This window comes from Cervus canadensis, chromosome 10 (genome assembly GCF_019320065.1).
Source record: "Cervus canadensis isolate Bull #8, Minnesota chromosome 10, ASM1932006v1, whole genome shotgun sequence".
Taxonomy (NCBI): Eukaryota; Metazoa; Chordata; class Mammalia; order Artiodactyla; family Cervidae; genus Cervus; species Cervus canadensis.
Window position 1 is genome coordinate 35647374 of NC_057395.1, and position 25994 is coordinate 35673367.

Below are 25994 nucleotides of genomic sequence, written 5' to 3' on the forward strand. Positions count from 1 at the left end.
GGATACAGAATCCCAGGGTTGACATTTTCTTTTAATGCAGGAGAAATATACTACTACTCAACTTCTACTATAAGGCTGGCAGCCCTGAGAACGCCTTTTTAATGTAGCATGTATTCCTGCTTCCAAAGGAATGAGGAGCAGACACGTCCATGTGCAAGACAATTCTTTTCTTTAGCATTTGAGGTCTCCTGTTTCTGGCTGGCTCCATGATTTCCTATGAGAAATTTTTGGCACTTAAACTGTTTCCCCCTAAAGGTATATGTACCTTCTTTCTCTGCTTTCAGGATTCTTTCTTTGGCTTTAGTTTGCTTATGACACACTGTGACCTGGGTCTCCTTGGATTTATCCTGTTTGGGATGCAGGCTCCTGTCTTTTTGCTGCATTTGGGAAAATTGCAGCCATTATTTCTTGGAATAAGTTTTCAGGCTCCTCCTCTTCTCCTGGAATTCTGATGACAGGCACATGGGACCCAGCGGAGTGGCTCAGGCTCGGCTACATTCTGCAGCCTGGCTCTGCTGTTCACAAGGGACGCAGGCTCTATCCCCACGACTACATCGCTGATGCCTTCTGCGTCCTCCCGCACGGCTATGGGGTCTGTGTGCTGAGGCTCTGAATTTCAGTCACTGTATTTTTCAGTTCTAAATCTTCCATCTGGTGCTTCCTTATATTTTTATTTCTCTGTGAAGACTGCATTTTTTCATTTGAAGCACGCTCACGATTGGGAGCTGAAGCGCTTTTATCATGACGATCCATGTCAATAATTCTAGCATCTCTGCCACCCCAGTGTTGGTGCTTGTTAACTGTCTTTTCTGCTTCAGTGGAGACTTTCCAATGAGTGAATTGTGAATGACACTTGGGACATTCAGTTATTCTGCTGGGACACAGAGACCGTAGATCTCCCGTGGGAAGGTGTTCAGGGTGTCATTCCGGGCCATGGCGGGCAGGTCTGGGCTCCTCCCTCAGCCTCTATTCCTGCCTGGGGAGAAAGCCGGCTCTTTATGGCTAAATGGGTGGGATCTAGGCTCCCACCAGGCTCTTCTGATTCCACGCTGGCTCAGGGGGCGAGGGTGTCTTATCATTGCCCCACATGGCTTCCACTGACATCATGGGTGGTGCAGGGTGGAAGCTGTGAGTCCCCACCAGGCTTCCCAGCAGGAGAGGGCAAGATGCCTATCACCACTGTGGGGAGGCGGAATGGAAGGCCAGGTTTCCACGTGGTTTCCAGGGCATGTCCACTGTCACTGCTGCTGAGAGGGGAGCAAAGCCCCATCTCCCTAGTTGGTCTCTGACATCACCACGGCAGGGGGGGTGTGTGCCCTGCTCAGTCGATGCCAAAGCCTGGGATCCCCACTGGTGGGCATGGGCCACAGGGCTGCAGTCTTCCTGTGGCTGGACTAGAGCAGTTGGTGTGCACAGCCTTCTTCTTACCAAGTGTTGAGGTTCTGATCCCCAGGGGACTCACTACTGACTGGCTTGTTCCTTGGGTCCTAGGAAATCTGCCCATCTTCTCTCCACCTTCCACAGTCTTCTTGGGTTTGTTTACATGTAATATCCAGAGGTTCTGGCTGTACTTAGCATGAGAAACAGGGAAAAATATGCATTTCATTTCCCTAGAAGCAGAGGTCTCTATAGTTTTTTTTTAAAAGAGTTAATAAGGGACTAGGTGATTATCTTATTTTACTGCTTCCCAGATGCCTTATACATGGGCCAGCCCAGAAAACTCCTTAATCTCTATTCATATTTTACATAAGAAATGTTTAAGAAAATAAAAAAAGCAAAGTGTCACTCAGAAGGAACTTCCAGGTTGCTCTGATTTCAAAAGTATATTTACAAAAAGCAGGAGAAATATCACCTAACCCAGATTGAATACAGGAGTTTAGACAATGTAAGGTCCAAATGTCAGGAAGATAAACTGAAGAAGAACTGGAGCTCTCAAATTGAGTCTAGGAGGATGCAGTCAAGCTGGGCTACATGGGCCCTGGTCTGCTATGTGGCATAGTCTGGATTCAAATCCCGCAGGCAACCAGGAACATGAAAATTAGCTGTGATCTTCTCTTCCAGAAAGTATGAAGCTCAAGAACCAAAAGAAACTAAAAACTCAGGATAGAGAGATCATGGTACAAAAACACTTGGGTTTCCTGGCTTGTACAAAATTATTTTCAGAAAATACAAAAAGTCTTTGAAAATAAATCACTGACCTGACCACTACTCATGATCTTTGAGGGACAGTGGAGATTAGGAGAGGTGGACAAAGTCATTCAGTTTGCATATTGTTCCTTTTGAAACTACAGGTCAGAGATGTTTAACTTCCCTCTGGACAATGTGTTCTAGAATAGATTATGTAAGGTACTGTGCGTGTGTATCTGCACTAAAGAATAAAAAAAAAAAAAAAAAAAAACCAACACAACACTGACCCTGAGCACTCAGGATGGGTTCAGTAAAAGAAAAGTCATATAAACTGGCCTCATATCCATTTTTTACCTTATTCCTAGGAGGCATGATCTCATATGATATTTATTTTTGAAGACATGGATGGCAGAAAGTGAAGAGGAACTAAAGCACCTCTTGATGAAGGTGAAAGAGGAGAGTAAAAAAGCTGGCTGAAAACTCAACATTCAAAAAACTAAGATCATGGCATCTGGTCCTATCACTTTATGGCAAATAGATGGGAAAAAAACAGTAACAGTGACAGACTATTTTCTTGGGTTTCAAAATCACTGTGGATGGTGACTGCAACCATGAAATTAAAAGATGCTTGTTTCTTGGAAGACAAGCTGTGACAAAATCTAGACAGCGTATTAAAAAGCAGAGACATCACTTTGCCAACAAACGTCCAGATACTCAAAGCTATGGTTTTTCCAGCAGTCATGAACGGATGTGAGTTGGACCATAAAGAAGGCTGAGCACCGAAAAATTGATGCTTTTGAACTGTGGTGCTGGAGAAGACTCTTGAGAGTCCCCTGAATAACAAGGAAATCAAACCAGTCCATCCTAAAGGAAATCAACCCTGAATTTTCACTGGAAGGACTGATGGTGATGCTCCAATATTTTGGCCACCTGATGCAAAGAGCCAACTCCTTGGAAAAGACCCTGATGCTGGGAAAGATTGAAGGCAGGAGAAGGGGATGACAGAGGATGAGATGACTAGATGACATCACCAGCTCAAAGGACATGAGTTTGGGCAAACTCTGGGAGACCGTGAAGGACAGGGAAGCCTGGCATGCTGCAAGTCCATAGGGTTGCATAATGTGATATGACTTAGTGACTGAACAACAACAAAAAAATACAAAAATATAGTATGTTGGCTTCTAAGCAGATTCTCCACTTGAGGTCATGATATGAAATTAAAGTCAGGTTTAACTATATCAACAGTGTATGAAAAGCTTGATTCTGCTTATAAAAAACTAACAAAATTCAATATATTATATAGCTCAATATACTAAATGCAAGTATGGTTGAAATAACTGTTATTCTACTTCAGAAACTACTTTTTGGTAAGTTGAATGGGCCGGTCCATGGCCTTTTAGGAACCAGGCTGCACAGGAGGAGGTAAGCGGCAGGCAAAGGAATGAAGCGTCATCTGCATTTACAGCCGCTCCTCATCGCTTGTGTTACCGCCTGAGCTCCACCTCGTTACCGCCTGAGCTCCACCTCCTGTCAGATCAGCAGAGGCATTAGATTCTCAAAGGAGTGTGAACCCTACTGCGAATTGTGCATGTGAGGATCGAGGTTGCGCACTCCTTATGAGAATCCTCCAGAAACACCCGCCCCCCCAACACACACCGGTCCATGGAAAAATGTCTTCCATGAAACTGGTCCCTGGTGCCAAAAAGGTTGGGGACCACTGGATTAACAAGACAAATAAACTGTAGTTCATTTCAAACTTATCATCCAGTTTATCATTTCAGTTAATACACTTTTTAAAAAAACCCAGAGAATAGAATATTATGAGAAAAACTGAACTCACCATCGTCCTCCCAGCAGCTCTTTGCGCTCCCTTCTCTTGCGCTGCTCCCGGGCAACACTGTCTGGTCTGAGGGCAGGTCATCGTCTGGCACGCCGCCTTCACAGTCGGCTGCATCTGTGATGCTTTCTTCTTCCACAATATGGAGTTTGTCTTCATCGTCTGAATCTGAGTTTGTTTCTACCACAGTATTATAATTTGTAACTGTAATACAAACAAGAAACAATCAATCAAAACCAACTAGTATAAAAATAAGTTTTTACACCTTAGTAAAAAGAAATTTTAAGAAGTGCTTAAAATAGATTGTCACTCAATAAAAGTTTATTTTAGACTGTAAAATGTAAACAACTAATGTATTTGATAACATGCATACATATAGCACTTAGTAGATACACAAAAAAGGCAAATAATAGTAGCCATGCCTAGTGAACACTTAATTGTATGTACAGGTGTTTTATAAAGAATAACTAATTTGATTCTTACAGCAACATTTTAGCAACCCTATGAACAGAGGATCTATCTACTGCCTACTGCTTATAGCCCTATTTTACAGAAGTGGGAACCAAGACACAGGGAAGGTCACTTGTCCATCTAGGAAGTGGCAGGGCAGGGATTTGAACCCCAGGAGTCTGGCTCCATATTCTGTGTTCTTAAACACTCCATCAAACATCTTTGCCAGTTATAGAAAGCTTATGTTACATGATACTGCTTAGGTGGAATGAGGGCTTCAAATCTTTCGAGTACTACAAATTAAGAGAAGAGTTCATCTTCCCTAATAAAACGGCAATGCAACATCAAGTTTAACAGTATTCTCAAGTTGTCAATTAGGTCCAGGCATTTTCGATTAATCCCATACCAGCTTTAGAAAGAATCACCCAATATAACCCAATTTCCACATAATTCAGACATGATTTAAGTGATGTTTATATGTAAATAATGTTTATATGCAAGTCAAAAAAGAAACCTAATGTTCACTTTTCAAATGGGCATCTTTTCTACCTTTTCAATGAACTTCAATAAAGTTTAACACCAGCATTATAAAGATATATAATTATTCTGAATGACCACAGCTCACAGAACCAAAACAAATAATATAGTCCAGTCAATATTTTTCCTCCAGAGTCATCGTAAGAGTCACTCTAACTGGATTAATTATTTAGAACTTCACTGGATATGATCACTGGAATAGCTCTTTTCAACGATCTGCAGGGTGGTTGTTACTTGCTAAAATTGAAGGGGAAAAAAATAAGCTTTGTTCATGTAGCTAAACATTAATTGCTTTTAATTATTCTTTCCATTTTTCCCTTAAAATTTCCAATCATTCTTGAAAGAACATAATCATCTAAATGCTTAAATGACATGGGCTATATATATATGTACACACCCCTCCCCATATAAACACACATAGACACACACACACCCAAGAACACAAAAGAAGAAACACAATCTAAAAGTAGGGGTGTGTATGTCAAGGTAGGAACTAATAACCAAAAGTCTCAAAAACTACTTTAACAGACCTGGGGAAGACCCCTCTGTCCCAAAGAATACCAGAGGTACCCTTCTGCCCACATTAGGAACTCTTCCGTATCTGAGGAAAAATATCAAGTCTTGTGTCTTTAATACTTTGAAATAAATACATTTCCCCAGATCATTCCCCAGAGCAAATAGTTTTCTCTCTAGTTGTAATGTAAATGTAATAATGTCACTGTAAAAAATTCACACAATACAAAACATATAAAATTAGTAAAAGCCCCCTCCTCCAATTTTTCCTTCCTCAACCCACTCTTTCAAGGTAAAAATAACAGAAAGATTTATTAATCAATTTATGCACTAGGTAGACATGATACTTGGAGAAGGAAATGGCAACCCACTTCAGTATCCTTGCCGGGAGAATCCCATGGACGGAGTAGCCTGGTGGGCTGCAGTCCCTGGAGTCGCAAAGAGTTGGGCACGACTGAGTGACTAATACACACACACAGACATGATACTAAGCATTTTATACGATGCTGCTGCTGCTAAGTCACTTGCAATGCTACAGACTGTATCCTCTGGCATGGATTCTATCCATGGGATTCACCAGGCAAGAATATTGGAGTGGGCTGCCATGCCCTCCTCCAGGGGATCTTCCTGACCCAGGGATCGTACCGTCGTCTCTTGTGTACTACATTAGCAGGTGGATTCTTGACCCCTAGCACCAGCTGGGAAGCCCATTCTATACACTTTATGCTATTAACTGTAATGCAGACCTCAGCCCGCACACGTCTACTGACTATAAGCCCTGTGTGTCAGTGTGTGCACGCGCGTCTGACAAGCACATACGGCTCACATCATACTGCTCTGCCACGCAGTTTCTGTGCCACGTAGTAACGTATCCCGGAAACTTTTCTATGCGAGGCTCTATGGAGTTGTCTCACTTTCCTCTCAACGGCTACACAGCATTTCACTGTACAGACAGAATCTAACCAATCATCTGTAGACAAAATTTAGCTTTTTTCTAGTGCTTAAGCATTGTAAACAATGTAGTAATAAATTTTCTTATAAATACATCTTTGGACATTCCTTAAATAATTTGTCAGATACACTGGTAGGGGTAGAATTGCTGAATCCAAGGAAAACTTATTTAAGTAGCTATGAAAACACAGGAATTCCTTCCACTCTAGTCACGCCACGAACAAAGTAAATTGTGAAACTGTGACAGGGAAAGAGCATGATTCTCAAAGAACAGTCTGAGCTGGAAGAGCGTTTCCCAGTGAGAGTAAGCGTTTAACTGAGAGTAAGATACAAATGTGTGTGTTTATGATTTTATTTATTTTTGGCTGTGCTGGGTCTTTTTGGCTGTGTGTGGGCTTTCTCCAGTTGCAGTGAGCGGGGACTACTCTCTAGTTGTGGTACAAGTGCTTCTCACTGTTGGGACTTCTCTTGTTGTGGAGCATGGTCTCTAGGGCATGCGGGCTTCAGTTGTGGCGGCACATGGGCTCAGCAGTTGCAGCCCCTGGGGGCTAGCGCTTCAGTTGTGGTTCATGGGCTCAGTTGCCCCGCAGCATGTGGGATCTCCCTGGATCAGGAATCACACCCATGTTCCCTGTGTTGTCAGGCAGGTTCTTTACCACTGGGCACCAGGGAAGTGTGTCGGGTGTGCGTGCTTGAATGAGAGATCTTACTGACAAATGATGTAAAACGCTATTAGCCTTGTTTTTACTTTCCAGGGCTCCTTATCAGTAGCCGACTGAAAGCCTTACTGAAGTCATTTAAAGTTGAGACAGTATATAAAGGCATTTATATGCTCCAAACGAAAATCTGAACACAGCAGCTAATGTTTCCTGAGGATTAACTGATTCTGTAGTTCACTAGACCTGGCTGCCATGCAAGGTCTGGTTCAGTGCAAAGCTCTCACTCTGCTTGGACGTTCGTAGATAGCTGAAACTCCTACTAATTTCTAAAAGGAGGTTTTAGTACCTTTTCAATATCTTGCAGGCCATGGGTTTGCATTGATGGTATTCTTGCCTTTTAATACAATATACTCTAGTTTAGCTTTATTAATATCAATTTTGTTGGCTGTAGGCTGTCTGGTTAACTCTAGATTGTATATTTACATGTACACTTAAGAGTATTTGAGGCTTGAAAAGTTTCAAAAAATTGGGCTTTAAGATATATATATATATACATTATGGTTTAAATATTTACTTGCATGCTTCATAGTTTTCATTAAGTTCTTTTTACTCTGAGCTGTTTCATTCCGTCTGAATCAACTGTAGGCTGAAGTCCTCTTTGTGAATATCTGTCACTTTCTAGGGCTCTAGCAAAACTCCTTCCTGTACCCCAGTAGAAGCTGCCTTTGTAGTATGGATGACTATAAGCCACATAACAAAAACTCAGAGACTGCATATATTTTACTGTTATCTTGTGAATTTTCCCCGAAGTGTGTTTTGAATAAGTGGAATAAAACTTGAAAAATCCAAAAGAAAAATAGACCAATAAGCCTTCTCACTGTCTTCTGCTTCACAGTCACTTAGTACTAAGAGAGAAAGTAGTGAAAATCACTTATGCTAATTATCATAACTCAGATAACATGCAAGCCTGTGTGTCTGGATCTATCCTTTGGTGGATCCACAGAGCTAATTTCAAACTACACAGCTCCCACATCAGAAACACAGAGAGAATAATGCAGGACATTTATAAACTGTAGAAGACAATGAGTGTCAGTGATCTCAACTGTCTGCCCATCTATTTCCATATCTCTATACTGTGTGCAACCTTTGAATAAAAAATAATGAAATATAGTTTATCTAAAGAGAAGCATTTTTAACAATCACAGGTGGTCATAACCTCTCGCTTTTGGGTTTTAATTAAAATAATAAAATTTTAAGAAAGAAAAGAAACAGAAAATATAAAGGTTTTAAAATCTTTAAATACATAAAAATTATATATCATATTATAAATATACACAATGTGAAATTTAAATGTCAATAAAAATGGTAGAATTTTCAATGCATTCCAGAATGTGGTAAGGATACACTGATTCTTGGTGGTGATTCTTTTGTGTCATTTGCTAACATTAATGCCAGATTTAACAGTGTTTCCCACACAATGTGGCTGTGAGGAGCTAATGACTGAGAAGTGCATTGTGCGCGGATATTTTGTGAGCAGTAAAGACTACAGAAGTATCTGCTATTACTCTCAGCAGCAGTGGCATCTCACTGAACCTTTACAACAATTCCAAAGAAGGAGGTACTATTACATCTTCTTTTTATAGACAGAAAAAGAGAAAAAGTAGCTGAGTAATGAATGGTTCTGAGGTTAAGCAGCTACTAAGTTGAATATCTGGACTCCAATCCCGGTCTGCCTGATTCTACAACCCATATACTTTTACTACTATGTATAAAGCCTGCTGGCTGAAGATTTCTGCACTAGTGATAAATATTTTTAAACTTGTATTTCTCTGTCTAGCCTATTCTAGGGCCCTGTAATTCCATACTTAACAATTTGCCACTAAAACATTTTCAAATGACTCAAAGACTTTAACCATTAGAATCTCAAAATAATATAACCAACAGTATCCCATGAAGTAATATCATCATTATAATCAATAAGTCTTTACAAGACTTGCACATACTATTTTCAGTACTGGATAGCATGTAGTACTGTATCAAAGGCACTCATTAAACTCTATGTACCTACTTCTTAAGTCATGTGCAATTATAATAAAAGAACTAGCTAAATTAGATGAATGAGGTTGAAGAGCTGAGCAATACAATCCCAACTTCCATCACAAAGGTAAGAGAAAGATATCTGAAGGCTTTATAAATAGATGCCCCACCAGCCCCTGTTTATAATCCTGCTGCATAGCAGATGAGGCTCCTGTATGCAAGGGGGAGGCTGGGGGGTGGGGAGAGGAGAGGTGGGTCAGGTCTGACTCACAGGTCTTCGGTTCCTGTCAGGTGACAGCGGCGGCATGTGTTGATTAAAGCCACAGGCAAAGGCCATGTTTTGACATATTTTCTGATGTACAAAGGCATTTTTCCTTCCAGAGAAGAAGTACAACATGCTGAACTACATCCCACTCCTTCCCCAACCCCCAAACACACACATCTGCATGGCAGAAAAAAAAGCTCTTAGGAGAAGGCACATGGCAGAAAAGAAAACTTCTCTTAGGAGAAAACACAAGACTGGTCCTTAAAAGCTAACAAACCACTTCTAGCAAACTGTTCTACATACATCAGTCTAACTTACTTTCATAATTTAAGAAAGACCTAGGAGACAGGTACACTGCGTCACGATCTCTGTTATCAGAGGGGGAGGAAGCAGCCTTTTACACGTGTCCGCACTATGCTGAGAACAACACAATTGAGGCAGGAGTGCTATGAAACAGATTGGAAGGTGGAGACACGGCACAAGTACTTCCATCATTGCCAACATCACTGTGATGAAAATACCGTCACATCATGGATTCATATTTCTCTTGACCTGAGCATAGTCTCAGACACACTCACTGCCTACCCCTTCCACACAGTCAGTAGGGACAGAATTATTTGCTGAACTGAATGTGAGCACACACTTACTTATTTCTCAGGGAAGAAGTCAGTCAGTATATTTAAGTTCTACTGATAATTCAGGAAGATAAAGACAAAGCTGCAATGATAACCAGATAAAAAAACTTGTCAATTAACACACAACATGCGCTTCCCTCATAGCTCAGTCAGTAAAGAATCTGCCTGCAGTGCAGGAGACCCAGGTTCGATTCCTGGGTCGGGAAGATCCCCTGGAGAAGGAAATGGCAACCCACTGCAGTATTCTTGCCTGGAGAATCCCATGGACAGAGGAGCCTGACAGGCTACACAGTCCATGGGGTCGCAAGAGTCGGACACAACTTAGCGACTTGACTACTACTACTACAGTTAGAGAAAACTTGAGCAAACAGCGTGACTCCAGGAAAGAGGAGTGCTGTCCATAAATACTACGTTCAATATTTGTTAATCTGGCTGTTGAACTAATTTATAGATAATGTTAACTTACTATCTATATATATTTTACTGCACAAAGTTATGATGAGTATGCATATTTAATATAACATACAAGTAATCTAATAAATGGGCTTCCCAGGTGGCTCAGTGGTAAACAATCTGTCTGCCAGGCAAGAGATGCTGGTTCAATCCTTAGGTTGGGAAAATCCCCTGGAGAAGGAAATGGCAACTCTCTCTAGTATGCTTGCCTGGGAAATCCCATGGACAGAGAAGCTTGGTGTGTTGCAGTCCATGTGGTCACAAAGAGCTGGAGATGACTGAGAGACTTAACAACAACAATGTAATAAACAATGTACAAGGTGTAATTAGCTAATTTTAAGCTCTTTAAAAACAGACATCATAGTGATTGTAGAGTGCTCTAAACACTGAACATGCGAGATTTTAGTAAACACTAATGGTTCAGCAAATTTGGAGGTAACTTATTTCAATTCCTCTCTATGTATAATCTTTCTTAAGAGTACCCAATGAACAATAATCACAGACTCTTCTGACATTTTCTAAATAATTTGAGAAACATAACTTCAACTGAAGTCAGTGATTCTGAAATTCACTCCTGCAAAAGGGCTGGTGGTTTTCAGTGCCTCCAGATACCAGCTATTAATAGATAGACAGCTGAGAGCCAAGGCCGGCGGGAGGGCTGCTCCACGCACAGAATCCTTGTTCTTACTTTCTCCCCTCTCTCATTACACAGAAATTGCTGCATATTCACAGGATCCGTCTTTGGTCCTCTCTAGTCCTTATTTGGGCATTTCTCCCATTCTCCATGGGTCCCTCTGTCTGTATCTCTTCCCAAGAACCATCCCAAGTTAACTTCCCCTTTTCCTGCCTTATCAAAACTCCCCCTCACTCAGGGAGCTTAGTTTAGCCAGTGTTTGTATAATTTACTATAAGGTTGGCAAAACTGTTAAACAGCAAAATTCTCAGCACATTAAACTAAATTCAGTCCTAGGAACAGGTGAGGAACGTATATAGACTAAAACAATTCATGCTAAATTATCAATAACTAATAGTTCCTTCCCAGGTAAACTCTACATTAATAAAAAGGATGCTTTTTAATTTATATGACTTGTTACTTATGTAATACATGCAGTATGACAAAACTCAGTGTGAAGAAGGGATTTAAAATGCATACATAGAAATTAAATCAAAAAGTAGAAAAGCTATATAATAAATAAATCAATCCAAAAGCCAGATCTTTAAATAATTAATAGCAGACAAATCACTAGCCCATTTAACGCTAGAAAAAAATTGAGAGGCACAAGTATTCAATATTAAAATACAGAGAAGTAACTAACATGACTTACTGACTAAACAAGAGGAATTTAAGAGACAAACTTTATAAATATTTTGCACAAATCTAAGCAAATTAAATTTGTAAACATGGATGAAATAACTTTCTTGGAAACTGAAAATGATTATAGCTATATTTATTATTTGATAGAATTTATAAAATTATAGAAGAGAGAGCCAAGGTAGACAGACCATAAAATAAATGTGGGAAGGTATCAAAATAGTTAACCATAAAGTGCCATATGTTTTCCCAGGTGAACTACAGGCTCTTCAAAAGATTGATAATTCTGCTGCTTTTTCAAAGGAGAGGAAAATGAAGAGTCCAAGTTCTTTTTATGAGGCCAGCATAATAACAAGTCAAGTACAATCTGAGGAAGACCACACTCTTCCCCTCCCCACATTCCACCTAATAAAATCAGTCTTACTGGTAATCACTGATGTAAAAATTCTAAATAAAATATTAAATTCAGGATTATATTAAAAAAATAAAGCGAGCACTACTCAATATTAAGAAATATATGAGAGAATTCACTACATTAACACAACAAAGGAGAGACAATATGACCTGTATAGAAACTGAAACACATTTGAAAATATTCCCTATTCCTTGTTGATAAATGCTTTTTCATAAAAAATAAAACTGAAGTTAGTATCCTGATAAACAATCATGTATGGGGAGGCATTTTTAAGATAAAGATGTTTAATGTCATTAGAACTTAGCAGTATTCTAAAAGAACAAGCCAGTATTTTAAAAGAGTGAAAGAAAAGCACAAATCGAAAAGAGAAAGCAAAATTATCATTTGCAGGTGATATGAAGATGTTTCTTCATGGAGAATGCAAGAAAAATCACTAAGAAACCATTAGCAATTAGAAAATTTTGTAAATAACTAATTATGAATTTAACAGGGAAAAAAATCAGTAGTTTTCCAATAAATCAACAATAACCTGCAAAAGACATAGCAAAAAAAATTTCTACTAATAATATTGACAACTACCCAGAAGATAACACCTACAGGAAAAAAAGAAGCCTGGAGAGCCAGCAGGAAGCTGGCACACTCAACGAGCATGGAAGGATGTGGGTGAATGAAGACATCCCTCTCTGGGGCAGAACGGTTTCATATGGTAAAGATTCAGTTCTACCTAAAATAATCTACAAACTCAATGCAATTCTGGCTCAAGTACTAACATGATATTTTAGGTTCTAAATCTAGATGATCTGGACCAAGTGATTCTAAAGCTTACAAGGAGATACAAGAGCACAGTCTCTGGAGCCAGACTGCTTGATTCTAATCACAGCTTCCCCTCTTATTGGCCGTGTTGCCTTGGGCGCATTACTCAATCTTCTTATGCCTCAGTTTCCTCATCTCTAAGAAGGGGATGATGATAGCATGTCCCTAACAGAATTGACATGATGAGATAAAAAATTATGTAAGCAAAAACTTCATACAGTACTGCACATAAGTGCTCAACACATGATGTTAGTATTATTATTTTCTGGGAAATAAACAAAAATATTCAGGAAAATTCATTAAACTAATAGTTACAGTGATAGTGAGGCTTTCCAGGTGGCACAGGGGTAAAGAATCTGCTTGCCAACATAAGGAGATACCAGAGACACAGGTTCAACCCCTGGGTCAGGAAATGGCAACCCACTCTAGTATTCTTGCCTGGGAAATCCCATGGACAGAGGAGCCTGGCCTGGCAGGGTACAGTCCATGGGACTGCAAGGAGTCATACACGACTGAGCACACGCGTGTGCACATGCACACATGCACACACACACACACACACACACAATGATGGTCGTGAGGCATGAGATATTTGGGTCCCAGGCTGAGCAAATGGAGTTTACCCCCTAAACTCCATAATGGAAGGTAACAGAAGGATAAATGGAAGGATAATCTGAGTCCTGCTCAGATATAAGACAGAGACCACGTATTTCTCATTCTTGAAGTCAAGGAGACCTTCCCAACTAGAAAGCTCCTTTGAGGTCAAAAGGGGAGTGATGTCAGTCTACTCATAGCCTCTTCAATGGAATTCATCTTGGCTGAGAGATGCATGCAAACATATGAGAGGACCCTGAGATAAACCAAACACTGACTCAGACCCAGGTAAGTAAAAATGACTAGCCAAAGGAAATGGGAAGAAAGGGCCCATATAAGTGATTTAAACTAGCACACAAGGGTGTGACTCTCAGAGTCTGCCCATGTGTCTATCTACATATACTCTTTCTCCTCTAAAAAATACTTTACTTGTTTCACTACTTTCTGTTCTTGTGAGAATTCTCTACAAAGTAGAAGAGCCAGGGTCTTGTCACTGATCACCAGTCTAGTGACTGGGATTCAGCACTCTCACTGCCATGGCCCAACCTCAATCTCCGGCCGGGAACCAAAACCCTGTTTCAAGCTGCTGTAGGACGAGGCCACTAGAGATCAGTGGCAGGAGAACATGGATGAGCTGTACCAGACAGGAAAGGAGTCTCGAAGCCACAGAAATGGAAAGGTTTACACCAGCTCAGGGATAGGCAAACGATCAATGGACCTCACAGAATCCAGAAACAGATCCCCAAACATATGGTGGTCTTGCTCATCAGATTCCCGCCTCACAACTTTAACCAAAATGAAATCTGCATGAGTCAAAGATTTTAATCAACAACAATTAAACCATAAAAGTAACAGAAGAAAGCACAGGCAAATCCTTCTACAGACTCAGAATAAGGAAGGCTGTTATTAAACAGACTCACAGAACGAACTTATGGTTGCTGGGGGAAGGATGGGAGGAAGGGATAGATAGGGAGATTGGGATGGACAGGTACACACTACTGTATTTAAAATTAATAACCAACAAGGACCTACTGTATAGCACAGGGAACTCTGCTGAATGTTATGTGGCAGCCTGGATGGGAGGGGGGTTTAGGGGAGAATGGATACATGTACGTGTACAGCTGAGTCCCTTTGCTAACCACCTGAAACTGTCACAACATTGTTAACTGGTTACAACCCAATACAAAATAAAAAGTTTTTTTTTTAAAGAAAGGCTATTATAAGCATAACACAAAATCCATGATTATACATAGAAAAATTAAAAGTCAAAAGACAACAAACTGTGAAAAATATGTGCACTACATGCTACCAAAGGTTGATTTCTTTATTACACAATTCTTAAAAACCCATGAGAAAATGATGACAAACCAATAAGAATATGCAAAGGAAATTCACACACAACAGCATGAGTGGCCAATAAACATGTAATAAGAACACTCAACTTTGCCAATTAAAGATGTGTGCGCGTACTCAGTCATGTCTGACTCTTCGTGACCTCATGAACTGTAGCCCACCAGGCTCCGCTGTCCATAGAATTCTCTAAGCAAGAATACTGAAGTGGGTAGCCCTTCAGTGGTAGAACATTTCCTTCACCAGGGGATGTTCCCGACCCAAGGACTGAACCTGGGTCTCCTGCATTGCAGGAGGATGCTTTGCTGTCTGAGCCACTAGGGATGCCCGTCAATTAAAGCCATATTTACCTTCATCCTATGTTGTTAACATATCTTCTATACATAACTTCAACTCTCCTGCCTTTCTCTGACTTCAAAGCCTCTGATTTCATTAAATCTCACTTTTCTAGACTCTATACCTCAGTCCTGCTTTCCTGCAAAAAACCTCCTGAAAACGCTGCCTACACTTACTTGTCTCTGATATCTCTTTCTATTTGCTTTTATCTTGTCAGGACTGTGAAGGATGCTTACATTGTTAAATCCAATGACAATCAGGCCTCATGTTACATGACCAAGTAGCAGCATTTGACATAATCCATCACCCTCTCCCTCTTCAAAGCAATTTCTTCTTTCTACTCTCTCGGTTCTCCTAATACACCGCTGCTTTTCAGTTTCTTCCCTCCATCTCCCAACCTCCATCTGTCTTATGGCTCTAAACCCGATTTAATATCCGAGTTCCAGTTTCTCCTCTGAACTCCAGACTTGCACAACCCCTGCCTACTTGATGTCTCCACTTGGATGTCCAAGGGCAGACCTGCCATACCCCAGGTCCAACTCTTGGGCCTCCACTGGTCCTCTCCATTGCAGTCAACAGCAACCCTATTCTTCCAGGTGCTCGGGTCAAAATTCTTCATGTCAGCTTTGACTCCTAATTTTCTCTTACATTCCATATTTAACCCAGAGGGAATGTATCTTAAAATACCTTCAGCATCTGACCACTCACTCCCCAGCCCCCCCGCCACCACCTCTCTCCAGAACATTGTAACAGGCTCCCATCAGGCCTTCTTCCTTCCTCCTCTGCCTTCGGGCAGTCAGTTGTCAGTACAGCATCCAAACAACCCTCTACAGCATCAGAGGAACCCTGTCACCCTTCTCCCAAACCATGTCATGATTTCCCACCACATCCTCTATAATTCAGAGGCCCTTCCGGAGCTGTGCCCGTCCCCTGCCACCTCCCAGACGTCCTTTGCCCTCACGCCTGCTCCCTGCACTCCAGAGGCACTGGTCAAGGTGTCTGCAGTCATGTCGCCCCACCTGGAATGCTCTTCCTGCATGGTTCAGCTTCACCTCCTCAGAGAGGCCTTCCCCGGCTGCGCTGTTTACATTTAAAGACCTACCCCAACAAAAAAACACACCCCTCTTCCTGTGATTTCTTTCTTTTTAAAATGCTTATTGCCAGCTGCCATAATATTTTAACAAAATTCTCTTCTCAGTTGGAGTGATGGGAATGTAAAATCCATAGGGGCAAGATTTTTTTCTGTTCTGTTCACTGCTGTGCCTCCCTGTAACAACAAACTGTTCATTAACTCATGGTGTATGCAGAGGCTAAGGAAACAAGTGCATGCTTACATGTTGTGTGAATTTGACAGTGTTTACCAAAATTTTAAATGTTTATCTATTGATCCAGTAATTTCTTGGAATTTACCCTATAAATTAACTTACACGGGTGTGCAAATATGCATACATATGTTTCTCTGCAAACTTGTTTTTAATTGTAAAACACCTAAACAGCCACGCAAAGTATATCCATTTGAACTAATACAGAAGAGTCCTCCAAAATAGTCTGATCCCATTCTTGTAGAAAACAGACAGAGTATATACACATGTATCTAAATAATACACGATAATGTCTTGAAAGACATACAAATGAAGAAATGGGGTAATGAAAGAGTGACCTGTTTTTTTCCTACTTCACTTATTCTATGAGACTGTTTAAATCTTTGTATTACTTAAATTTTTTAAAAGATAAATTTTAAACTTTCAGGGGAAACGTCTGAAATAAGAGCAGCATCCTGTTGCTAGTGGTGAACATTAGAAAACTGAACTGGGATCAGGGAAACATTTTCTTAATATTTTTGTTATTTAAATTTTACTAATAGTAGATAGGAGATATGATTAGAAACAGCATGAAATTTTAAAAATAGAGGCTAAAAATAATGTTTAGGAAGAAAATAAGTTGTAAATATACATCTTGTAGATTTTGAAATAAAACAACTTATTAGAAAATAATAGCCCTACTTTTCTTGCATATAAAATATAAAAGACAGCTTCTGTTTCACAGCGTGAGTAGCATTCACCCTTTTTATCCATAGTTACATAAAAGTATGAAATCATGTAAAATGGAAAGGAAGGTAACACTTGCAGAGGGAGGTAAGTTAACACCCAGCCCAGCGCTCCCTGCCCTTCCCTGGTGCCCAAAGGCTGCCACTGTGCTCACGCTGTGGAGGCGCCCAGGAGGCGGCCTTGAAAGAACACACGCCCCCCATCATCAAAGGCAGCTAATGCTCCCAAAGCTCTGGTCAGAGGAACACACACGTCCATACATACAGTCGTATGTTTAACAGCTTCTGCTACATGATTCTAAGTTTTTCTCAATTTACAAAAAAGTTTTAAGACATATCTTGTCATCTACTAGTCCCAGAAGGCACTTTTTCCTTGACTGGTTTTGAGACTCATCCATTTGAGGCTGAACTGGTTACGAAAAATAAGATGAATACAGAGGACAGGAATTTTATTCTAAATCTTTCATTTAGGTTTTTCAGAAACCTTTCAACTAGTAATATAGAAAACTTTTGGCCATGTGCTGGACACCACTGCTCACAATGGGAAAAGAAATCACAGAAGTGGAAGAAACAGGCTGTAGCCCCCAGGACAGAGTCTGAGGCTGGGTCCTCACTGGCTTCCGGGGGAGGTGGAACACAGTAATCCAAGCAGGGCTCGAGGTACCCAAACCTTTCTGAGGGCATTTCAATTACTAATTCCTCGAGTTTAGCCTCATAAAGGAACTTCTTCACTCCTCTATGGACTAGACATGGAATAATCAAAGATCATACTAATAAGAGTTGAACTGGAATTGATTTCTTAATGAAGAATTAAAAACAATTTATAGGTAACTACATTTTCATTTTACTGAGATCTTCTAAACATTACATGATAAACTTGTGACTTACCAAATTAGTCAGACGACTAGTTCTTCTGACCTATGTGCTCCAGAAGGCGGAAGAATGAAGACCTACATTGTCTACAGTCTCTGCTTTTTGAGTTATGTGCAATATTTACAAAACATGAGTGATATACATTGAATGTTATGATGAGAAATGTGATGGTAAATAAATGCCAAGAGTGTGTGCATACTAAGTCACTTCAGTCGTGTCCAATTCTTTGCAACCCTATGGACTGTAGCCCCCCCAGTCTCCTCTGTTCATAGGATTCTCCAGGCAAGAACACTGGAGTGGGTTGCCAGGTCCTCCTCTAGGGGATTATCCCAACCCAGGGATCAAATCCACATCTTTTATGTCTCCTATATGGCAGGTGGCTACTTTACTACTGACTCCACCTGGGAAGCCCAAAAGTTAAGAGTGATGGAGTAAATAAATACTACAGGATTCCCTGTATCACTGAGTCTTAATCTTTATGCCTTGATAATGAGCTACTAAAATAAAATTTTTAATACTTCTGGTTTTTAATTTGAAATATGTTAAAAAGTTAAATGGATTTGAATTTTGTACCAAAGAATTTCTAGTATTTGGTTGTACCCGTCTTGAGAAGCAGTAGAATGGTAACTATCTTTGGAAAGAACCTTTTCAGAAAATAAATAATATCTAGTAAACAGGAAGATCGTGTGAACTCATTACACGTAAATTTTCATATAAACTTTACCTTAGAGAAGAAATGGCCTTAATGGTCAAAGAAGTAGAGATTCTAGGAAAAACATACATAAATGGAAACTTTAAGATCATACACAGAAACAGAAAAAGGGGTATTTTTAAAGTATTTAAAAGACAGTATGACCTATTGAATTTCTACTGCCAGTGAAAAGTTAAGCCAATCAATACTGTGTAAACAGTTTTACAATCTGCCTCAAGAATACTACGTATTCAGTTATTTTATAAATGTAAATTCAGTTAATCTATACAAGAACCATATGAAGAGTTATTAATATTCTTAGTGAATAGATAAGAAAACTGAGACTTGAAGAGGTTATGGAATTGCCAAAAGTAGACCAGTTGTTCTGGAGCCAGGATTTCCAACCTAAGCTGTGTGGCTCTGGAGATCCTGCTCTGAACCTATATATACTGCCTCCCTGGGCAAGCAGAATGATAGTACCAACAAGTCCTCACAAACCAGGAGCAAAGAGAGGGTCATGATGAATTATTAAATACTTCACTGACAAGCATTTAATCAAATCTTTCTGACCTCAGAATCTCAGAAAATAAAACTTAAAAATATCCTTATCATTCATCTTTACATCAGAATGACATTTGAAGACACAAATAATTACAAAATGGCAGTTCAGAGATTGTTTTATTTTCTTGATTTAAATTTCCATTACACATACCTGAATTCCAAAATCCTATGCACAGCAAATATGGGCCTCCAGACTGAAGGCTATGGCCTCCAATATCTCTTTATCTTTACCCCCTAACATTCTGCCCAATATATTCTATTCCCTAGACATCTCTGAATATTCATGTTCCCCTCTTTCCCTTATCCTCTACTGCCAAATTTCTACTCATTTTTCAGAACTTACATCCTAGCCATCAACAGATGCTGCTGGTCATACCTCTTCATGCCCTTCACTGGATCCTACAGGACCCGCCTCACTGGAACCCTTGCCTCCACCTACCCCATAGCAGCCACAGTGGTATTTTCAAAACATAAAGCAGAACATGCCACTCTCCTTCTTGGAAACTTTCAGTGGTTCTTCCATGCTCTATCATGGCCTGTAGGTTCTGTGTGTTTAGGCCCACGCCTTCTTCTCCATGATTCTTACACATTCTCCTTAGATGATCTTCTTCTTCTTGGCATGTGTCTAGCCAGCCCTGTGCTCTCCAAGCCCTTGTCCTTGCCCTGCCCTCTGCATGGAGTGATGCTCTGCCCCCAGCTCCTTCCACAGTGGCTCTCTTCTCCATGTGTCCATCCCAATGTCACAGCCTCAAATCCTTCCAGGACCACCCAACCTAACCTGCTGCACCTGTGTTCTCTCTCATCTCCCTATTTCTTTCAGAGCAACCAATCTGTAAATCTCTAAACTGTTTAATTACTTATTTTCTTTCCTTTATATTAGTTTCCTATTACTGCTGTAATAGATTACCTGAAACTTAAGAGGTTTCAATTACACATTTGTTATTTTATAATTCTGAGGTCAGAAGTCCAAGATGGGTCTCGTGGCTTAAAATCATGGTGTTGACAGAGCAGAAGTCTTTCTGGAGGCTCTAGGGGAGTGTATTTTCTTGTCTCTTCCAAGTTCTAGAGGCTGGCACATTTTCCGCATGTGACCCCCTTCCTACTTTAAAGAAAGCAATGGCAGTGGAGACTCTCTAACATCACAACATTCCAACACTGACCCTGCTTTTCTCTCTCTCACCTCCACTTTTAAGGGCCCTTACCATTGCCTGGTGGCTCAGACTATAAAGAATCTCCTGCAATGCAGGAGACCCGGGTTCAGTCCCTGGGTAGGGAATAGCCCCTGGAAGAGGAAATGACAACCCACTACAGTATTCTTACCTGGAGAATCCCATAGACAGAGGAGCCTGGTGGGCTACAGTCCATAGGGTTGCAAAGAGTCAGACATGACTGAGTGACTAACATACCATCAGGGCCAACTGGATAACTCAAAATAGTCTCATTTTAATATCAGCTGATTAGCAATCTGACTTTTTTCTGCTACTTTTTTTGTCAAGTAATGTGACATATTTACAAGTTCTGAGGATTAGGACACAGGCATCTTGGGAGGCCATTATTCAATCTACTGTACTTTCCCACTAAAGTGTAAGCTCCACAAGGGCAGACATCATCTTGTTCACTCCAGGAGTCTAGTTCCAAGCATTATAGGGCCTATTGAAAGCATTCAAGAAATTTGTTGAATTAATTAAAATGCTACTGCTTTGGTGATGTTCTTCTTAACTTGTCAAGACTCTTGTTTTAACCTCTGTGACCTTATATAAATTTTTACACTTTCTGCGACAGTGTACACATCCCACTATGTTTTCATTAGGTTCACAAGTTTACATTAGGTCTTTGGTCAAGTATGAAGTGTCCTGATAATATAAATGATTAAGTGCTGTGAAAGAGGTCTACAATCAATGACTTTTAAAGTGAAAGAGACTTTAAAAAGTTTCAAAAATTTGTTAATGATTTTGTAATTGTTTTTATGATTCCCTAATAAAGTGTGGTATATTCTAACGATGTGTCAATATAGGATCACCTTGCTGTGAAATGTGTGTTAATAAATTTCAAACTTGGAAAGGATTTGGAGTGTAAGTCTCAGTTCAATATTTTATATCTGAAACCCAAAGAAGCTAAGTAATTTGTCTAGTTATACACAAAAATTATGAATCTGGCAAAAGATCCACTGAAGTTTCTGTAAGAATCCACTTCCTGAGGTTTCCATGGCCTGAGGTGGCCATGAAGATGTAATGAATGCATTTAAAAGAACATAAATGCAGGACCTAGCACAGAGCAAGTGTTCTATAAACAGTGGGGTCAGTAGATGCTTTTACTGGCATGATTATTATCATAAAAACTATATATTCCCAATCTCTCACTAATAAAAATAACTTATGCAAAGTAGACAGTCAATGAAAACTTGAGTTAATGAATGATTAAAATATAAAATGCAAATGAACAAGGTTACACAATTTTTAACAAGCTAAATGCTTTGCTACTTACTTTCATAGGAAAGGACAGGTAAATGAGAAAAAGCAAAGCAGTAAAGGCACATCAATATCACACTGACCTGTGTCATGATGCCTCCCCCAACCTGTCCTTATTAATGGCACATGTCCTCCTCCCTTATCATCTGTTCTGGCGAGGGTACAAGCATTTATATAACACTGCTAAGGTGCTATGTCATTTAACTAACTTACTCTTTGACATCTGCACTGATGCGAAGGCAATGGTGGGTAAAATTGCTGGTTCTATAGCACAATTCAAAGCAGTAGCAACAAACCGTGTATCTTTGTGTGTTTCACTGCCACTCATTTCCAGTTTAAAAATAATTGCCATTTCACTTAAGAATGCCTTCATGAAGTAGTAAACATCATTTTATTAAATCTGTATCCTTTAGTACAGGTCTTTTAAATATTCTGTGTGATAAAATGGGATGTACACATAAAACATTTCTGCTGGATATCAAAGCATGCAATTGTTTTGAGCTTCCAGCTAAACTATCTGCTTTGTTCATGGTATAGCAATTTTACTTGAAAGAACAGCTACTTTGAAAGAATAATAATTTAAAGTTCTTTACTTTAAAGTATTTACTTGAAAGAATAATAATTTAAAGTTCAAGACAGACCAATGGATTTTAATGTAACAGACTATGAAATTCATTATATGGTTTCATATTTCACCCACATTGCAACTAAAGACTTGCTATGATGAATTTTGGTGCAATAATCAAAGAATATCCCTAATTATCTAAAAGAGCTAATTCCAACTACATAACTGTGTGAGGCTATATTTTAACATACTTTAATAAAAACAATTTACAACAGATTGAAGGCAGAGCAGAAATGTGAACCCAGCTACCTTTACTGTTATTAAGAATCATAAATATTTTAAGTATTTTCAGTTTTAATTCTGAAAATAGTAAATATTAATAAACATAACCCACACAATTAAAGGCACTTTGAGATATTTCAAGCATTCTTAACAGTGTAAAGGGACCCTGAGATCAAAAAGCTTTGAGAAATGTGCTGTTTAATAAGCTGCCCATCAGTTACATATTATTTCTCATATTAAAGTCAATTAAAATTATAAATACAATATAAAAGTCCTCATTCATACTAGACTCAGCTCAAGTGCTTAATAACTGTATGTGGCTAGTGGCTATTAAACAGAATATAGAACATTTCTAGCATCACAGAAAGTTCTATTGGACAGCGCTTATCTATAACTGTATCTGGGGGGCAGTTAATCAGCATCTTACTAAATATTACTGGTACAATTCTTTCAATATTTTCATACCCTATTTAACTCTCTAAAGAGAATGTATATCTAAACACTAAAACACTAATATCTATTCTACATATAGATGACATGGTAATGTTACACACGTCATACTATATTGTAGCCCATAATGCCTTAAATATATATTACTAGAAATTATGCTGATTAAGAAAGATATCCGTTGAACTGAATATTTATTAGCTCAATAAATATTTATTGTGGGTTTTACATAAGACAAGCGTATGTGATTATTTATTACCTTTCATATTTCAATACATTCCTGTCCAAATTTATAAGCACTGGGTCTCAACTTTGTTTTTGTGTGTTAATAATAAACTATTTTGTCAAGGGTCAAGTTATGCTGCTTCAATTCATTTTCATAACTAAGGATTTAAACCCAGTCCTTCCCTCTTATTATCTATTGATGATACAAAACAGGTGTTATAGTTCATAATTATAAACCAGTAATTATGACTTTCACATTTTCCAAAGACTTCTGTACATGTGGCTGAAGAAAACAATTTTTAACGTTATATTTTTATAGTAAACAATGAAATGTTATGAAATGGTATGAACCTAACAGAAACAGAAGATATTAAGAAGAGGTGGCAAGAATACACAGAAGAACTGTACAAAAAAGATCCTCATGACCCAGATAATCATGATGGTGTAATCACTCACCTAGAGCCAGACTTCCTGGAATGTGAAGTGAAGTGGGCCTTAGAAACCATCACTACGAACAAAGTTAGCGGAGGCGATGGAATTCCAGTTGAGCTATTTCAAATCCTAAAAGATGATGCTGTGAAAGTGCTGCACTCAATATGCCAGCAAATCTGGAAAGCTCAGCAGTGGCCATAGGACTGGAAAAGGTCAGTTTTCATTTCAATCTCAAAGAAAGGCAATCCCAAAGAATGCTCAAACTACTGCACGATTGCACTCATCTCACACGCTAGTAAAGCAATGCTCAAAATTCTCCAAGCCAGGCTTCAACAATATGTGAACCGTGAACTTCCAGATGTTCAAGCTGGTTTTAGAAAAGGCAGAGGAACCAGAGATCAAATTGCCAACATCCGCTGGATCATCAAAAAAGCAACAGAGTTCCAGAAAAACATCTATTTCTGCTTTATTGACTACGCCAAAGCCTTTGACTGTGTGGATCACAATAAATTGTGGAAAATTCTGAAGGAGATTTGAATACCAGACCACCTGACCTGCCTCTTGAGAAACCTGTACGCAGGTCAGGAAGCAACAGTTAGAACTGGACATGGAAAAACAGACTGGTTCCAAACAGGAAAAGGAGTACGTCAAGGCTGTATATTGTCACCCTGCTTATTTAACTTATATGCAGAGTACATCATGACAAACGCTGGGCTGGAAGAAGCACAAGCTGAAATCAAGATTGCTGAGAGAAATACCAATAACCTCAGATATGCAGATGACACCACCCTTATGGCAGAAAGTGAAGAGGAACTAAAAAGCCTCTTGATGAAAGTGAAAGAGGAGAGTGAAAAAGTTGGCTTAAAGCTCAACATTCAGAAAACTAAGATCATGGCATCTGGTTCCATCACTTCATGGCAAATAGATGGGGAGACAGTGGAAACAGTGTCAGACTTTATTTTTTTGGGCTCCAAAATCACTGCAGATGGTGATTTCAGCCATGAAATTAAAAGACGCTTACTCCTTGGAAGGAAAGTTATGACCAACCTAGATAGCATATTAAAAAGCAGAGACATTACTTTGTCAACAAAGGTCCGTCTGGTCAAGGCTATGGTTTTTCCAGAGGTCACGTATGGATGTGAGAGTTGGACTGTGAAGAAAGCTGAGTGCAGAAAAATTGATGCTTTTGAACTGTGGTGTTGGAGAAGACTCTTGAGAGTCCCTTGGACTGCAAGGAGATCCAACCAGTCCATCCTAAAGGAGATCAGTCCTGGGTGTTCATTGGAAGGACTGATGCTGAAGCTGAAACTCCAGTACTTTGGCCACCTCATGCGAAGAGTTGACTCCTTGGAAAAGACCCTGGTGCTGGGAGGGATTGGGGGCAGGAGGAGAAGGGGACGACAGAGGATGAGATGGCTGGATGGCATCACCGACTCAATGGGCATGAGTCTGAGTGAACTCCGGGAGTTGGTGATGGACAGGGAGGCCTGGTGTGCTGCGATTCATGGGGTCGCAAAGAGTCGGACACGACTGAGCGACTGAACTGAACTAAATCAATGAAATGATTAAATTTGTTTTGAATGAATTAGTATCATCTAACCCCAGGGACGGCAGAGCCTGGTGGGCTGCCATCTGTGGGGTCGCACAGAGTCGGACACGACTGAAGCGACTTAGCAGCAGCAGGGTTTATAGAAGGCTTTTATCTCCTGTATAGTGTTGTAGGACTCCTAACTTTTAAAAATTTTAGCAGCTAATTATTTTGATTTGACAATCCTTATATCCTACTAAAAGCAGGGGATGAAATTTGGGGAAGCTAAGTTAAAATTTTAAATACATTTTGTTTGAATACACTTTAAGTTTTTATATATTAAGAAGCTCAGGCAGGCCTGTGCTTGTCGTCTGTTCCTCCTCATTCAGTAGGTAAGAGATTCATAGTGTAGTGGACACTGCCTCTTACTTCCTGTTTAGTTTAAAGCAGTGCTCCCTGGCAGGCAAGACATTTACAGGAAGGAGAAGAACAGGAGAGATATGTGGGCTTCTCGCTAGGTTGGTACTTCTCTGGTCAACGACTGAGACCTGTACCTGGAACTAGGTGAGCGATTAGCTGTTTGCATCTATA

General features: G+C 39.7%; 1 protein-coding gene and 1 non-coding gene across 9 annotated transcripts in view; both read right to left on the reverse strand.

The window, feature by feature from the left end:
- Positions 1–25994, reverse strand: part of ZEB1 (zinc finger E-box binding homeobox 1) — a 195106-nt gene that overhangs the window by 51350 nt on the left and 117762 nt on the right. For all 8 annotated transcript variants that reach the window (XM_043479270.1, XM_043479265.1, XM_043479269.1 and 5 more), the window contains exon 2: positions 3968–4168. In XM_043479270.1, coding sequence (XP_043335205.1) covers positions 3968–4168 — 201 coding nt within the window. The remainder of the gene's footprint in view (positions 1–3967; positions 4169–25994) is intronic.
- Positions 33–157, reverse strand: LOC122449083. Its single transcript, XR_006271896.1, has one exon. It is a non-coding gene; the product is annotated as a small nucleolar RNA U109 (small nucleolar RNA).